Source organism: Triturus cristatus, chromosome 10 (genome assembly GCF_964204655.1).
Source record: "Triturus cristatus chromosome 10, aTriCri1.1, whole genome shotgun sequence".
NCBI classification, from domain to species: domain Eukaryota; kingdom Metazoa; phylum Chordata; class Amphibia; order Caudata; family Salamandridae; genus Triturus; species Triturus cristatus.
In genome coordinates this window covers 1,245,892,272-1,245,911,073 of record NC_140593.1, presented here as the reverse complement: position 1 = coordinate 1,245,911,073, position 18,802 = coordinate 1,245,892,272, and the positions used below count along the sequence as shown (strand labels likewise).

At 44.7% G+C, this 18,802-nt stretch overlaps 1 protein-coding gene across 1 annotated transcript in view; it reads left to right on the top strand.

The window, feature by feature from the left end:
* Positions 1 to 18,802, top strand: part of LOC146797198 (uncharacterized) — a 757,296-nt gene that overhangs the window by 298,364 nt on the left and 440,130 nt on the right. The window contains exon 2 of the mRNA XM_085630325.1: positions 16,104 to 16,133. Coding sequence (XP_085486451.1) covers positions 16,104 to 16,133 — 30 coding nt within the window. The remainder of the gene's footprint in view (positions 1 to 16,103; positions 16,134 to 18,802) is intronic.

Sequence of the window (18,802 nt, the reverse complement as noted above, 5' to 3'; positions counted from 1 at the left end):
TCTACATCTAGTTCTTCCATTTGATCATGTCAATTTTGGATTTCGATATCCGAGCAAAACTCCTTCAATTTCGCTTCTACTCCAGTAGTTTCATGCTCTGTATACAACTTATGATAGAATTTACTGAACACATTGAGCACTTCCCCTGAAGTATCCTGCACCTGACCAAGCTGATCCTGAATCTTATTGATCCTATTGGCTCTCTGATGCAGTCTTTTCGCTAGGATCCGACCAGAATTCTCAACAACTTCATACAATTCAGACCTATACATATCGATTTTGGTGGCTAATTTCACAGCAAAGTTTTGATATATCGTCATTTTTTGGATAGCAATATCCCTTAAGATTTGTTCCATGTTTTGACCCCTAATTACCGCCCCCATAAGTTCTTTTCTAATAGCCTTAATTTATTCATCCCATCCTGAATTTCGCCACATACTTTTCGCTGCTTATCAAGAGAATAACTTAGCGTTTCCCCTTGGACCCCCGCCTTAAATGCATCCCAGACGATAGTATCTGGGGAAGAACCCCGGTTATTTTTAAAAAAATCAGTGATCCATTTACACATTTGTTCACAATATACAGAATCCAACAAAAGTTTGCGTTCGAAAGTCCAAGCTCTTGGGGACACTCTACTAGTAAAATCCAGTCCCAACACGACAGGATTATGGTCTGATATGATCTTAGGTTTAATATCAAACCTAGCGTTTCTTGCTTGCTCTGATGTTATAAAGAAATAGTCTAGACGCAGATGTTTTCTATGAGGCGCAGAATAAAAGGTTTCCCTCAAAGCCCCTCTCCCATTAGCACACCATACATCCACCAACCCGAATTATTTAACTAACTCTCTGGTAGCTTTGAAAACTTTTGTTTTCTTCCCGTCATATAAACGATCACTTGTTAAAATCCCCACAGAGGATTAGCGGAGATGGCCATGCCGCTAATTCAATACTCAAAAAATGCAGCATATCTCGATCATCCAAATTTGGACCATAAATTGAACATATCGTCATTGGGGCACCCTCGATCCATTATTCAGCGAAAACCCAGCGTCCCCAAACATCTTCTTTGACCCGTTTGCGGACCCCAAACCAGATCTTTTCAAGATCGCTACCCCTTTAGTGGTCGAACTCTGCAGAGTGCAGCCAAGTAGTTCCATACCCAAGTCATTCAACCACTTCCGGTTGTTCCATGCAATGTGAGTCTCTTGTATACAGAGCAGATCCACCTGCATTGCAGTTAGAATTTGGACCATGATCCCCCTTTTCTTTTATCATTCAGGCCACAGATAACAGAACATTTACCCATCATTATAAAAGACTAAATTAGACTTTCCTTGCTTGCTCTGCCCAAACCCTACGCTGTATTTCAACAATAGAAAAAACATGGTCCCAAAAAATGTATTCACCATAACCTTGATGCCAAACACATACCCTACCCGTACTATACTGTCCCTTGCCCCTCCACCCAAACCTCCCCTACCACCCCAAGAGCCCCCTCCCAAACCCCCAACCAAAAGAGGCATAAGGACTGAATAGTCCTTTTTGTGATGGAGAGAGAGGATTGTGTACATTCCTCTTACCCCCCACCCCCTGACGAGAAAAAAAACAGAAGACTAACTACTAAGCAGCATTCCCACTATATTGTGCTTAGAAATTCCTTCGCAGCAATCTCTGAAACAAAACAAAGCGTTTTATCTTTATGGATAATTTTAAGTTTAGACGAATTGAGGAGGAAGGCATGTGCACCTTTAGCTTGGAATAGTGGGATCAACTGGCGCAAATGCCATCTCTGTTGGACCATGGCCTGGCAAAAATCAGGACGAACAAAGAATTCGCAGCCCTTCCCACCTCTCTTCCGGTGCGGCCTTGCTAAATCATACAAAGACTCCCTAAGCAGAAAGTTATTTAGACAAATTAATATAGCGCTGGGCTTCCCATCAGGCTCCCTTGTACCTCCCCGCAAATGAAAGGGAAATCGGTGAACTCTCTGAAGTTCTACCTTCCACTTCCATTGACTCAGTTCAGGGAAGGCCTCTGAGAATAAATCAATAACAAATTGTCGTATATCTTTGCCTTCTTTTCCTTCTGGAACACCTAGTATACGTAAATTGTTCCTTCTAGAACGAATCTCTAAATCAATGAGTTTCCAGTTAATATCATCTCTCACAGACTGTAAAGAAGTTAAATTTGTTTTCTGCTGCACTATCTCATCCTCAATTATGGATATTCCTGCCTCCGCTTCCCCAACCCTTGTAGACATCTCTGTACAAGTTTTTACAACACGGCGCACTGTATTTTGAAGTTTACAGACCGCACCCTGTGTGCGTAGTCCCTCCACTTTAGTTTCCTCCCGATGTGTCATTATGGCTTGGTAAATAGTACTCAGAGTGATCTCCCTTTCTGCCAAAGCACCAGTACTGTTGGTCTCTCCAATTGCGCCAATGCTACTGCCCAAACCTACATTCCTCTCCCCAAGCTGTGGTGAGAATGACTAGTCCCAAACCAATGACCCAGTTTTATCAGATGTTTCCTTAGAAGCAGATTTGGAGAGATCCCTTCATTTCCGCACAGTTCCTTTATCAACAGAGACATCCAGACTCATTTCATCGTCGTCCTGCACGGCAGAGCTGATCTCACTTCTATCATCTGCCCAATCTCCTCCAACACTCTCATTGTCCGTGGAGTTAGATGGATCTGACTTTGAGTAAAACTTTCCACCCGAGTCCCCTGAATCCAAATCTTTTATCATATCTTTATCCAAATTCACCATGCTACTTCCAATATCTTGTAGTACCTCTCGAGAGCTTTTATGAACCAAAGACGGAGATGGAGATGGAGCAGCCTCCTGAGGATTAGCAGGGAGTACTGTTACTCCCGGTATTCGCTGAGGTAGAGACAATGTTTCGGGTGCCTCTAATATATCCCGTGATTCCTTCTCCTTATTCACATTCATATTATTGTTCCCACCAGGGGGCATTTCATTCTGAGATATATCCGATCCAGCATCTGCATTGCTGCAACCTAAGGCTGGCAAACATACACTTTCTCCATTCGCTGTCAACACCATTGCCCCTTGCTGTATTGGAGACATTAAAGGCTTTTGTTTTGTTCTCAATTCAAGTATGACATTTGTTGGTACTAATGATGCTGCAACTTTGTTGCCAGATTGAGCAGTTGCTGAAGCCCCTGGTGAAACAGTATCGGGGCTCTTACCTTTCCCCTGCGTTTTTTTAAATATTCCTGGACCTTTTAATATTTTCCCTGCAGCGCTGTCTCCATTCCGTGAGACCCCAGGAGGAGAGTTAATTTTTATCTGCCGTGCGCCAGCCGTACCACCTCGTCCGTTGCCCGCAGAAACGGAGAGATGTGCGGGAGGAGTCGAAATCGTTACTACTGCCGCCCGAGTCTTAGAACCCTTGCTGGTGTTCTTCGGCGCCATTACTGTCCATGCGCTCTGGTCCTGGGTTTCCAGCTGACCCTCCGACTGAGCCACAGCCACTCGCCAGGACCACCTCCGCAAACAGGGCACTCCAGAGCTCCACAGAAACCTGACAAATCCAAAGTGCTCACGATGGCCCGCTCGCGGAGACCCCTCAAAATACAGGTAGCGCCACAGCCACAGCATGCCCAGAAGATTTTTTGCAGTTTTTCGCTACATTAGTCGCCAGGAGGTTAGGCAGGGGGGGTTTGCAGTGAGGAGCGTCCACAGCCTCCTCACACGATATGCTGAATTAGAAGAAAGTAATAAATATATGCGACTGTGACGAATACCAACGGAATGCCCGGATCGTCGGAACAGAGCTACGAACGAGGTACCTGATTGGGAGATAAACCGATATTCGCCAGTGAAATTTTTTTTTACAAAAAATGATTGGCTTACTTGATATACATTGCTGGATTGATACAGTGAATTGAATTGAGCCTTAGATTGAATAAGAATGCTAGATCTATAAAGAATTCCACATAGAGACTTGAAAGAAAATTAAGAAAATCATCCCTAACACCCTTGATGAATATTGGGAGACGTCACAAAACTAACTTCCGAGTGCAGTTTTGCACCGGTCTGATATGTAACAGATCTGTGGTTTTAACTATATGATATAAGGAGAACAAATTGATTGTCCTGAAGAAGGTGGTCCAAATAAAAATACACCACCGAAACGCGTCAACGCCTAATTAAGTGATATTAAATTGGGCAGGAGTCAGTATCAAACTACAGACAGGAAAATTACATCCGTGCTATATGCTTTCTACGAACTAAGCCTAATTAACACAGGAATTACATAGTGTATTGTCTTTTTATTTTTCTCCTTTTTTCCTTGATACGTGTATTTGCTTTTTTAATTGTTTTTACTGTTATATAATAATTGTGTATTATAAATGCATTTGTGAACCTTTTTTAAATTTATTGATTCAACAAATCAGAAGAATAAATTTACTTAATTTTATCATTTATAAGTGCTTCACCTGTGTGAATTTAAAAGTTGTGTGGCTGAATGACAAGATGACAGTGTGAAAAATTGAATTCGCTTTCCATCCAAAGGAAATCTGTTTTTTAACAATAAATATATAGATCCATAAGTACATGGAAAGTATATAGATGTATTCCACGAGGTAAGTATATGTAGATTAAAGATATTGATAGAGGTACAGGCTGAGAAATAGGGTAGTGCATTGAATATGCTTTTTTAGTAGAAAAGTAATAAATATATAGATCCAAGTACATGGAAGGTATATAGATGCATAAAGGAAGAAAGTATATGTAGATTAAAGATGCATTAGATAAACTCTGGTTTTCAAATGTATTTTATTTATTTTTTAACAACATAATTATTCTACATGTTTATACAAAGCAATACACATATATAGGTACATATCTATATTACAAATAAATGCTGATATACAGAGGAATATGTTGTATATTTCTGTTTGTGTATGGTGCTTATGTGGGGAAGGTGGTTGTCGGTGGATTTTATGTTGGTGGGTAAAGAGTTCCATAGTTTGGCTGCTTGAACAGAGAGAAGGATGTGCCACCCATGTTTTTTTTCTTGTATCTTGGGGTTTTGAGGAGAGGTGCCGATCTAGAGCAGAGGTTCCTTTGTTGAATGTATTTGGTGATTTTATTTCTGATGAGGAGCTGCCCTGTTCTATTTATTGCTTTGTGGGTGATACAAAGCAGCTTGAATGTGGATCTTCTGGCAACCGGTAACCAATGCAGGGCTTTCGATGCAGGGGAGATGTGGTCTCGGGATTTGATGTGCAAGAGTAATCTGGGAGCCGAGTTTGAATCTGTTGTAGTCTTTTCATAGTCAATAAAGGTGATCCGTGGGTGAGGCTATTGACGTAATCAAGGTTACTGAGATGGGTGGCAGACTCTGGGCTTTAGTGCTACAGTGGTCAGGGCCCAATGTTGAAAGTGGCACGTGCCTCATAAATGGCTACACCCAAAAGCCGTTACAGAGTACAAGTTTAGGTAGTTGATAGAGGACTGTGCCTTCTTGATGAGTTTCTCATAAATGGAATAATTCCCAGAATTCATTGATCGTTTCCAAACATGGTGTGTTTATTCAAAATTTTCACACATAACACAAAGGACAGCCGACACGTGTTGCGCCCATGTGGCCCGACGCACCATGCTTGGAAACGATCAATGAATTCTGGAAATTATTCCACTTATGAGAAACTCATCAGGAAGGCACAGTCCTCTACCAACTACCTAATATTGACGTAATCAAGTTTGGACAGACCAAAAGGGAGATGGTAGCTTGGACCTTGTGTGGAAATCCCAAATGGGGGAAGATTCGTCACAGAGTTTTTATAGTGACAAAGCTTGATCTTGTTAATTTGTCCACTTGTGCATTCATCAAAAGCTCTGAGTCCATGGTCATTCCGAGGTTTCTTACTTCCTTCAATACTTTAGGTGGTGATCCCAGATCATCAGTCCAGGCGGCAAATGGCTCATAATGTTTCCAATCGCCACACATGAGTATTTCGGTTATGGAAGCATTCAATTTGAGATGGCTCCAAGTCATCCACTGATCCACGGCTCTCAGACAACTGAAAATTGGAGAGTTTCCAATGTCTTTGGGGAACTCCAGTTGAAGGAGTATTTGTGTGTCATCTGCATAGTTATAGCACATGAGGTGAAATTGATTGATCAGTACTGGTAATGACTTCCTATAGATGTTAAAAAACATGGGCGAGATGATAGAGCCTTGAGGGATCCCTGCTTTTGTGGAGTACGGTTTGGACGAGAAAGGTGGGGTATGAATGACATTAGTTCTGTTTTGAAGGTAGGAGGCGATCCAGTCTAGAGCAGTCGCCTCTATGCCGGCTTCTTAGAGTCTTTGTATCAGAGTGTCTTGGTCAACAGTGTCAAAGGCAGCCGAGAGGTCCATGAGGATTATCGTGGCAATCCCGTTGCGGTCAACTGTGTTCTTGAGGTCATACCAGATGGCAAGGAGGGCAGATTCTGTGCCTCTTCCCGGACGGAATCCTATTTGGAAGTCTGAAAGTAAAGCATGCTCTTCAATGAATTGTGACCTCTGGGTGAACGCTGTTCTTTCTATCAGTTTGCCCAGGAAAGGTCCATTTGTAATGGGTCTGTAGTTGTCAGGGTTCAGCGGGTCCAAGTTTGTTTTCTTCTGTAAAGGGCATATGTATAACTTTTTGAGTTCTTCTGGAAATATTCTGGTAGTTAAGGAATTGTTGATGATTCTTCATACTGGAGTGGCAGCAGGGGTTGTTAAAAGAATTGTCTTGAAAGTTTGCGGTGGACACGAGCCAGAAGGGCTTGCCGGCAGGCCTGCTTGCTTTGACCAGGTTCATAAATTCATTGTGTGAGATATGTTGGAAGGAACAGAGAGGCTTGGTTAGTGTATTCTTGGATTGTTGTTTGGAAAAGGGTTGGTGCTGGTGCTTTGTCCCTGTTTTAAATATGAGTCCAACGTGTCTGCTTTGTACGTGTAATGATTTGCCAGTTTGTCCGTGAAATCTTGAGTAACGGGATGAGTTCCTTCTAGGCAATTTGGTTTATGAAATTAATTGAGTATTTTTTAGAATTCTTTATTTGCACATTTAGCATTTTGATTTCCATCTGAATAGTACCTTTTCTTAGCTTTTTTGATAGCTGACTTGTATAATCTGTAAATTTTCTGTAGGTGAAGTTTGTCTTCTTTGGCTTTGTTTTGTTTTATATCTATATATCTCCAAGGTGCTTTTTTCTTTTGTTCTGTTGTGTGGTTGTGAGTGGTATCAGGATTTCAAAAGCTTCCTGTAGCCACTCATATAGTTTTGAACAGAACGTATTGTTTCCAGATCTGCACTGGATGTTAGTTGTGTTTCTGAATGTTCCAAATTGAGTTTGTTCCAGGGTCGATAGGTGGATGCACGTAAGGGAGTTTTAGGTGAGTCGCTTAGTGTTGTTTTATGTTGGAAAGCAAACAAATGGTGGTCTGACCATGTGACTGGAGTTATAGTTTGAAAGTTAACTAGTTCTGTATTAGCAAAAATGACATTTAGGATGTGTCCAGCGATGTGTGTGGGTTTGTGGATGATCTGATGCAGCTTCAGTGCGTCTAGGCCAGTGATTATTGTTTTTGGATAGGTCATATTGGGTTTGTCAAACCAAATGTTGAGGTCACCCAGAACGCATAGGTTGGAGTGTATTGTTATCAGGTTTGAAACTGTGTCTAGAAGTGCGTCTGGGAATGTCGCCTTGTTAGGTGGAGGTCTGTAAAGGAGCAGGAAGTTGCAGGAGGAAGACGGTGTAGGATTGCATCTGGTTAGAAGAGCCTCATAATTCTTTATGGAGATGTTGGCAACTTTAGTGATATATAATGTTTGCCTGAACACAAAAGCTGGGCCACCTCCTTTTTTACCTATACAATTTTGGGTGATCATTTGATAGCCTTGAGGAATGGCTCCATGCAGGACTGGAGCCATTTCATCTCCCAGCCATGATTCAGTTATGAATAGTATGTCTGGTTTTGCATCAGTGAGAAGGTCGTAGATGTGATGTTTGTTTTTAGAGAGGGATCGAGCATTTATTAGTAGACAGTTTAGAGAATGTGCTTTGGTGACAGTGAGACTTTGTTTTGTAGAAGAGTGATCAGTATTGTGTGGGTTTGTAGCAGGTGTGTTTTTAGTGCTGGTATTAGCTGTGTTAGGATAGCAATTGTGTAGCTGTTCTGTAATGTGGTCCTCGTCCAGCAGGCTAAAAGGCATTTTGATGGGTCTGCGTGTGTAGGCTGTTTGAAAGAGAATTGGTTCGCTGTGTTGTTTTTGTGGTGTAACATTGTTGTGCAGTAGACATGGAGAAGTTACGTTGTGAGGTGTGGCATGTTGCTTATATTGTTTGCGTGTGTTTAGGGCGGAAGGTGCATGAGTTAGGGGTGGTGGTGCAGCATGTGGGTCATGTAGTAAGGTTCTAAATTGTCCAATGGATGAGAGGCGGTTGGAAGAGAGGTGCTGTATGTGTGTTAGGAGTGGTGGAAGAGAGAAAGCTTGGCATTGGAGTTTGTTTCTTTGTGTAGTTTGAAAGGTGGGTGTATGTATGTATTTTGTGACGGTAAGTATTAAGAGGTGTTGCGCTTGAGAGATTTTGTTGTGCTGGTATGCGTGATGTGTTTTGTTTTTGAGGAGTAGTGATAAAGAGTTGCTGGTGTGTTTGTTTCTAGAGATGGATTTGTTTGTATAGTATTGTTTGCGAGTGGAAGTTGTAAGGTAGAGGGTGTTGTGATGTGTTTGTGAGTAGAGTGTATGTTGTGTGCAGGAGGGGATGAAGTAGAGGTAAGAGTGTTTGTCTTAGACTGGTTTGTTGCAAGAGTTAAATTGTGTGGTGCTGTGCAGTGTATGTGTTGTGCGTTTGTGTTTTTATGGTAGAACGAACAGGAGTGTGTTGGTTGGACAAATGATGGAAGGCTGAGTATAATAATAATAATAATCCACATTTGTAAAGTGCGAACAATCACCCGTGAGGGTCTCTAGGCGCTGGGGGCCATTGGGAAGATTAAGCAAGCTACTGCCCAGAGTCACATGGTGCAGGGCTAATCTACCGCCGGTGCCGGGGATCAAACCGCGATCCCCAGATTCCGCAGTCAGTCGCCCTGGCTGCAGCGCCACACCTCTTCCCTATATGTTTGTTAGTGATAAAGGGGGTCTGTTAGGAGTAATTAGAGTGGGGAGTGTGTGTCTGGATGGGTTGTAGTTAAGTATGGTGTGGATTTGTGTTGTGTTAGTGATCAGTGGATGGGTTAGTGGTATAGGATAGAGTTGTGTACTGTTTGTAGGTGATGGTGGAAATGTGTGGTAGCTGGGATAGGTGTGGTTTGTGTGGTTTTGTAGTGGGTGCTGAGACATTGAATTGTGCATCGGGTTAGTTTGTAGTAAATGTGTGGAGTACATTTGGTGTGAGTGTGTAGCTCTGTTTGTGGATGTGGATGGTGTAGGGTCGAATGCTCGACTCTTTATGGCAAACATAGTTAGAGCAATCTGCGGGAACTGCCAGCAAGCTTCTCAGAAACAAGTTTTCATAAACCTAAAGATTAGTGGGCCTCTCGGAACCCCACACTCCGGCCATGTGAATGACTGTGTAACACATTTGTACCAATACATTTGGGCCATTTCCTTAGTAGTTTTCATCCAGAGTTTGGCAGAAAACCTCAGTACTACAGAAATTACTTTGTCAAACTGGTGTTTTCAAGCCATTATTAGCAGCTTCCAGGTTGCACAGGAGTTGGATTGAAATCCTAAACAGGAAAAAGGATCAACCACACATAGGCGTACGTCATTAAAGGGACGGTGTTTGATCTGAGTATGAGCACAGATCATGATAAAGGATTTACAGAGGTTGATTCTGAGATCCAGTTCTTCCATAAAATTAACAAAGGTATTCAGTAATAAATGTAGGTCAGTGGATCTACACTTCCTAAGTACTGCGTCATCGATGTATAGGAGGGCCGGCACATAGTAGTGTCCTATGGGGGCATGTCCTCACAGGACCATGGGGATACCAAAGGGGATGATGGACGGAGCGCTTGAGCAAATTTAAACACTCACCCCCAGTCAACTGATCTGGGTTTAATCCATCTTCATTCTTTAGCTCACTCCACCACCCCAGTTCAGACATGGCAAATCAGTCTGACCCTGTGCCTCATGGGAACAGTCCAGCCCGAACTGCCAAGCCATGTCTTCCCTGGACCGGAAACAAGTATCCTGGGACCGGTTTCGGGTTCATAACCCTCATCAGCCAGGCTAGCTTGAATCCAGTGGCAAAGTGAGCAAGGGACCCACGTCTGGGCATACCTTGCCAACTTAGGGCGAACAAAGCAAAACCAAAGGGGATGATGGACGGAGCGCTTGAGCAAATCAAACACAGGACCATGAGCAGCTCGACCTTCTATCCAGGCCTGCCTATCGCTGCCTGATGTCGCATGTATACTGCTATGCTGCTAAACTGTGCTCTCCAATCCTGGGGAGAGATCGCAACCTCTATGGCAGGGAAGCTGGTATCTCTAACATTGGGGCTATTATTCACATGCCAAAAAGCGGCATTGTCCTGGGTCTCACTAGAGCTACCCAGGCCTCTTTATTGCTTTTTTTGTAGCCTGCAGCACCAACTTTAATTTCCTCATGTAGGCCTTAACTGTTATCATTTTCCTACTTTCTTTACTAAGTGCTGCCTTTAATTCTGTGTGTGCCATCATCATCTTTCATCTTAATGAGATTATTAAAATTAACCATAAAAGAACAATAGAACATGTTGAAATGCAATACGGTACATGAAGTGTATAATTCACAAGATTATATACGAGTTTCGTTCAAAGTCCATTGAATTACACCAACACAGTGCATTTAAAAAAAAAAAAACTCCATAGAAAAACACACCACTGGATCAGGCAGACATATTGCATTTCCAAGTACTGCCCGAGATTTGCAGCAAACAAAATTGGATTTTTTTCGTATGGCTAGTTTCCCAGGACATAGGTTGTGTGGACGGGATGCATGTTTTAATTTGTCCTCAAGTGCTACAGAATTTACGTGTCACAATAGAAAACGCCACATTCTTTAAACAAATTGACTGCTTAATTACGCCCACTCTTCTAATCCCACCACTCATCGATCGCCCACCCGTGCATGACCGGTGTACGGAACCAGTACTCACTTGCCATTTCTATATTTTCCAATCCTACCACTCATCGAGCACCCACCCATGCATACTCTATATGTCTAGCCAGTACTCACCTGCCATGCTCTCTTTTCTGATATCACCACTCATCGCTCACCCACCCATGCATGTCGTATGTGTCTAGCCTGTACTCACCTGCCATCCTCTCTTCTAATCTCACCACTCATCGCTCACTCACCCATGCATGTCGTATGTGTCTAGCCTGTACTCACCTGCCGTTCCTCGATTTTCTAATCTCACCACTCATAGTTCGCCCACCCGTGCATGTCCGATCTGTTTAGCCAGTACTCACCTGCCTTTTCTCTCCTGTAATCTCACCACTCATCGATTGCTCACCCGTGCATGTCCTATGTGTGGAATCAGTACTCACCTACCACCCTGTCTTTTTTAATCCCACTATTCATCGATCGCCCACCCATGCATGTCCTATGTGTAGAATCAGTAGTCATCTGCCATCCTGTCTTCTAATCCCAACACTCGATTGCCCACCCATGTATGTCCTATGTGTAGAGTCAATGCTCACCCTCCATCCTCTCTTTTCTAATCCCACCATTCATTGATCGCCCACCCATGTATGTCTTATGTGTTTAATCCGTATTCACCTGACCTTTCCCTCTTTTCTAATCCCACCACTCATCGATTGCCCGCCCGTGCATGTCCTATGTGGATAGTCAGTACTCACTTGGCCTTCCTCTCTTTTCTAATCTCAACCACTCATCAATCGCCCACCCATGTATGTCCTATATGTGATGCCAGTTCTCACCTGCCCTTCCTCTCTTTTCTAATCTCACCACTCGTCGATCGCCCACCCGTGCATGTCCTTTATGTGGAGTCAGTACTCAGCTGCCAGCCTATCTTCTAATCCCACCACTCATCGTTTGCCCACCCGTGCATGTCCTATGTGTAGAGTCAGTACCTACCTGCCATCCTCTTTTCTAATCCTCCTATTCATCACTCGCCGACAAATGCATGTCCAATGTGTGGAGTGCCATCCTCTGTTTTCTAATCTCAGCACTCATCGATCGCCCACGCTTGCATGTCCTATGTGGCTAGCCAGTATCCACCTGCCCTTTCTCTCTTTTCTAATCTAACCACTCATCGATAGCCCATCCAGTCATGACTTAGGTGCCTAACCAGTACTCACCTGCCTTTTCTCTTTTTTCTAGTATCCCCAACCATTGCTCGGTCACTCATGCATATTCTATGTCTGGAGCCAGTACTCATGTGCCGTCCTCTCTTTTCCAATCCCACCACTCATTGTTCGCCCACCCGTGCATGTCCTATGTGTAGAGTCAGTACCTACCTGCCATCCTCTTTTCTAATCCTCCCATTCATCACTCCCTGACAAATCCATGTCCAATGTGTGGAGTGCCATCCTCTGTTTTCTAATCTCAACACTCATCGATAGCCCATGCAGGCATGATTTAGGTGTCTAGCCAGGCATGACTAAAGTGTCTAGCCAGTACTCACCTGCCTTTTCTCTTTTTTCTAATCTCATCAACCATTGCTCGGTCATTCATGCATATCCTATGTCTGGAGCCAGTACTCATGTGCCATCCTCTCTTTTCTAATCTCACCTTTTTGCGTTCACCTACCCATGCATGTTCTATGTGTTGAGTCAGTATTCACCTGTCACCCTCTCTTCTAATCCCATCACTCATCGTTCACCCATCTGTGAATGTCGTATGTCTGGAGCCAGTGCTCACCTGACATCCTCTCTTCTAATCCCACCACTTATCGATCGCCCATCCATGCATGTACTATATCTGGACTCAGAATTCACCTGCCATCCCCTCTTTTAATCCCACCACTCATCGTTCACCCATCTGTGAATGTCGTATGTCTGGAGCCAGTGCTCACCTGCCATCCTCTTTTCTAATCCCACCACGCACTGATCGCCCACCCATGCATGTCCTATGTGTAGAGTCAGTACTGAACTGCCATCCTCTGCTAATCCCACCACTCATTGTTTGCTGACCCATGCATGTCCTATGTGTGGATTCAGTACTCACCTGCCCTTTTCCTCTTTTCTAATTCTACCATTCATCACTCTCTCACCCATGCATGTCCTATGTGTGGAGTCATTACTCACGTGCCATCCTCTGCTTTCTAACCTCAGCACTCATCGATGGCCCACCCGATCCTGTCCTATGTGGCTAGCCAATACTCACCTGCACTTCTTCTCTTTTCTAATCCCACCACTCATTGATAGCCCATCCAGGCATGTCTTATGAGTCTAGCCAGTTCTCACCTGCCTTTTCTCTCTTTTCTAATCTCACCACCCATTGCTCGGTCACTTATGCATATCCTGTCTGGAGCCAGTACTCTTGTGCCATCTTCTCTTTTCTAATCCCAGCACTCTTTGTTTGCCTACCCATGCATGTCCTGTGTGTGGAGTCAGTATTCACCTGCCATGCTATATTTTCTAATTTCACCACTAATCGTTTGCCCATCTGTGAATGTTGTATGTCTGGAGCAAGTTACTCACCTGCCATCCTCTCTGCTTATCACACCACTCATGGTTCGCCCACCCGTGCATGTCCTATGTGTACAGTCAGTATTCACCTGCCATCTTCTATTTTCTAATCTCACCACTGATCGATTGCCCACCCATGTATGTCTTGTGTGTTGAGCCAGTACTCACCTGCCATCCTCTCTTCTAATCCTACTACTCATCACTTGCACACCCATGCATTCCCTATGTGTAGAGTCACTACTTGCCTGACCTTTCTCTATTTTCTAATCTCACCACTCATCGATCGCCCACTCATGCATGTCCTATGTGTAGAGTCAGTGCTCACCTGCCATCCTCTCTTCTAATATCACCACTCATCACTCATCCACCCATGCATGTCTGATTTGTAGAGTCAGTACTCACCTGTTCATCGATTGCCCACCCATGCATGTACTATGTCTGTAGCCGGTACTCATCTGCCATCTTCTCTTTTCTAATCCCACCACTCATCGTTCGCCCACCCGTGCATGTCTGGAGCTAGTACTCACCTGCCATCCTCTTTTCTAATCCTACCACTCAGCGATCACCCACCCGTGCATCTCATATGTGTAGAATAAGTACTCACCTGCCCATCCTCTTTTCTAATCCTACCACTCATCACTCGCACACCCATGCATGTCTTATGTGTACAGTCAGTACTCACCTGCTATCCTCTCTTCTAATCCCACCCCTCATTGATCTCCAACCCATGCATGTCCTTTGTGCCTAGACAGTACTATCCTGCCATCCTCTCTTTTATAATCTCATCACTCATCGATTGGCAATCCGTGCATGTCTTTGTATAGAGTCAGTACTCACCTGCCATCCTTTCTTCTAATCCCACCACTCATCGATCGCCCATCAATGCATGTCCTATGTGTAGAGTCAGTACTCACCTGCTCTTCCTCTCTTTTCTAATCCTACCACTCATCACTCACCCACCCGTGCATGTCCTAAATTTCTAGTCAATACTCACTTGCCCCTCTTCCCTTTTCTAATCTCACAACTCATCTATCGCCCAGCCATGCATTTCTTATGTGTCTAGATAGTACCCACTTGCCGTTTCTCTCTTTCTAATCTCAGTACCTATTGCTCATTCACTCATGCATGTCCTGTGTTTGGAACTAGTACTCACCTGCCATCCTCTCTTCTAATCCCATCACTCATCATTCGCCCATCTGTGCATGTCAAATGTCTGGAGCCGGTTCTCACCTGCCATCCTCTCTACTAATCCCATCACTCATCGATCGCTCACCCAAGTATGTCCTGTGTGTAGAGTCAGTACTCACATGCCCATCCTCTTTTATCCAATACTACCACTCATCACTTACACACCCATGCATGTCCTATGTGTAGAGTCAGTACTCACCTGCCCTTCTCTTTTCTAATCCCACCACTCATTGTTCGCCTACCCCTGCATGTCCTATGTGTAGAGTCAGTACTCACCTGCCCGTCCTCTGTTTTCTAATCCCACCACTGATCGATCACCAACCCATGCATGTACTATGTCTGAAGCCAGTACTCTCCTGCCATCCTCTCTTTTTAAATCTCACCACTCATTGTTCGACCACCTGTGCATTTCCTATGTGTGGAGTCAATACTCACCTGCCCTACCTCTCTTTTTCTAATCTCACCGCTGATCGGTCACCCACCTACGCATGTTGTATGGGTGGAGCCAGTACTCACCTGCCATTCTCTCTTCTAATCACACCACTCATCGATTGTCCATCTGTGCATGTCCTGTATGCGGAACCAGTTCTCTCCTGCCGTTCCTCTCTTCTAATCTCACCACTCATGGATCACCCACCCATGCACCTCCTTTGTGTCTAGCCCGTACTCACCTGCCCTTCCTCACTTTTCTAATCCTACCACTCATTAATCGCCCAGCCATGCATGTCCTATGTTTGGAGTCAGTACTCGCCTGCCATCCTCTCTTTTATAATCGCACCACTCATTGTTCGACCACCCGTGCATGTCCTATGTGTGGAGTCAATACCCACCTGCCCTTTCTCTCTTTTCTAATCCCGCCGCTGATCGATCGCTCACCCATGCATGTACTATGTCTGGAGCCAGTACTCCCATGCCCTTCTCCTCTTTTCTAATCCCACCACTCATCGGTCACCCACCCATGCATGTTGTATGGGTAGAGCCAGTACTCATCTGCCATTGTCTCTTCTAATCCCACCACTCATCGATTGTCCACCCGCGCATGTCCTGTATGTGGAACCAGTACTCTCCTCCTGTTCCTCTCTTCTAATCTCGCCACTCATGGATCACCCGCCCATGCATCTCCTTTTTGCCTAGCCTGTACTCACCTGCCCTTCCTCACTTTCTGTTCCCACCACTCATCGATCGCCCACCCATGCATGTCCTATGTGTGGACCCAACACTCACCTTCTTATCTTCTCTTTTCTTCCAGGTCTGATGGAGAGAACTCTAGAACTGTCAGGTCAGTGAAGCCCTTTCATTTGCTCCTTCGCTGCATCTTTAAGCTTGTGTCTGCAGTGTTTTTATTGATATGTTTCTGTTTTTTGCTACAACGTTTTATCCTCTTTTTGCTCAAGTACAGGAGGGAATGTAGGAGATAAATTCTTTGTTTTCAGATGGTGGGGTATTTTGTGACATTGAATATTATTTCATTTAATGTTAGCTGTTATCGAATTAGCTTTTGTCAAGGTAGAGGCTTCAATCCTCTCCTTTTTGTAAATTTGTATCTACGTCTTCCTCTTCGACTTGCATTATGGTCATTGCCTACTCTTTTGAACTATTTAACGTTGTGATGAGGAGCCTAGATCCTAGGAGCATGGTTGTCAGGAGCGGAACCTGGATCCTTTGGCCCCTCTCTGTGAGGACCAGAGTTTGGGTCGTCTTGGCCCCTGGTTGTGAGGATGAGCCTGGATTCTCTGGGCCCGTGATTGTGGGAACCAGAGCTTGGGTCCTCTTGGCCCCTGGTTGTGAGGATGAGCCTGGATTCTCTGGTCCCCTGATTGTGGAGACCAGAGCTTGGGTCCTCTTGGCCCCTGGTTGTGAGGATGAGCCTGGATTCTCTGGGCCCCTGATTGTGGGGACCAGAGCTTGGATCCTCTTGGCCCCTGCATGAAGTGAGGAGCCTGGATTATCCGGGCCTGTGGTTGTGAGGAATAGTGCCTGGATTCTTTTGGCCCCTGGTTGTGATGAGCAGCCTGGAACCTCGGGCTCATGGTTGTGAGGAGCAGAGCCTGGGTTCTCTGGTGCCCTGATTGTGAGGTAGAGATTGGATCCTGGAACCCCATGGCTTTGAGGAGCAAAGTATAGATCCTGTAGGGCCCAGGTTGTAAGATGTGCAGCTTTGATTCCCTGGGTCACTCTTTATGCTTAACAGAGAATGGATTCTCTGGCTCTTGTTGTCAGTTGCTGGGCCTAGGTCCTTTGTGTTCATTGTTGTTAAGAGGAGCGGTGATACTCTAGGACCCTGGTTGTGAGGAGGAGCTTGGATCCTTAGGGCTCCTGGTTGTAAAGAGCCTATCGTGGAAGCACTCAGCCCCTGGATGTGAGGAGCCTTTGTTATGAGGAGCAGAACTTGGATCTTCTCCACACCCACTGACCCTCTTGTTATTTGGAGGAGCAGACTGCTTCCCACCCTCTGGGCACCTGGTTGTGAGGAGTAGCCTGGAAGCTCTGATCCTCTTGTTGTGTAGAGGAGAAGTGTGGCCCTTTGCAGTCCATCTCCGTCCTTGGATTCTGTTTCTGGTCTAATTGAAGCCCAGAGACGTGTTTACCCTATTCCGATAATTAAAAATGAGCATGGAGGACGAGCGGGCAGCAGTGCTTGTGTTGGCTTGGGCACAGGTACCTGCCTTATGTTTCCAGTGACCTACATCCCTGCTCTGTGGCTCTTTGGAAACTTGGACTGCAGCCATCTAGCCTGTTTGTCCTGAGTCCAAAGTCCTGTATTTCAGGAGGCCCTGACCACAGAGGTGAAGACACTGGGTGACTTGGTGCTAAACTGGATAAGAGGCATCATGCTAGGGCCCACACCAAGTGCACTTAGCGCAGCTGAGATGTGCGTCCACATGTCTGTGGGTGTGATTGTGCATATGGTTGCATGCCTTTATGTATCTATGTGAGTGTGTGGGTGTCAGTTATTTCCACTAAGATGTGTCCACGGCAGCTGTCTCCAAGATAAGAATGCTTTCATGTGTCCCATAGAGCTATGCCCATGGGTTCTAGCAGTGGCTGCTGGAGATGCCTGAAGTTGGTGAGGGTATTACTTACCCGAATCGAAGCATGCGAGTCTGAAATCTTCTTGGAGGGTTTTCGGGTAGTAACCCTCTCAAGCCCCTGAGAAAATTTGGAAAGAAAGGGTCCGATAGTGCATTTTAAAGCACAATTTTCACATAAAGTTGCTCAACAGGCTCAGAAATATTCAGGTACTTTTATGGGGTTCAAACCAACTCCTTATGGTAAGAATAGCATACAATATCCCATTGATGCCATCTATCTACCGCATGTGACACATATATAAATAATTACCTCAAGTGTGTCAGGGCCAACGTTTTGTTATCATCGTTTGCTCTCCTTTAATGATGTTGTCCTCCATAACGTCTTGAACTGCACGAGAATTTCACCACAGGTGTCCATGGGTCATGAATTACTTTTAGTGTGCCAGCAGTAGCATTTCGCCATGAGTGTCCCTGTGCCAAGAATTACCACTAAAATACCTGCAACTTTCCATGGCTACCCCATATTCCAAGAACTACCCCAAATTTCACGTGTCAGCAATATGCCTTGGGTGGGCCTATGCCAATCATTACTCTGCATATGCTAGCAGCAGGATTTTGCAGTGGGTGTCCCCTATACCAAGAATGACCTGTTCTGTGGCAGTACTAACCTTTTGCCACAGTTAGCAGTAAAGCCACAATCCCCTTTGGTGTACCATCTCCAGCATTTTACCCGTTGCCTAAATGCCAAGTATTACTTCTAGTATTTCAGGGCCAACCGCAGATTGGCAAGCATAATACACACTCTCACTCACTCGTGCTCACTTACATTTACTTACTTTCTCATACTCACACTGATTCTCGCTCACACTCATCCTCAGTCGCTCCCTTACACTCATTCTCACTCACAATCCCTTAC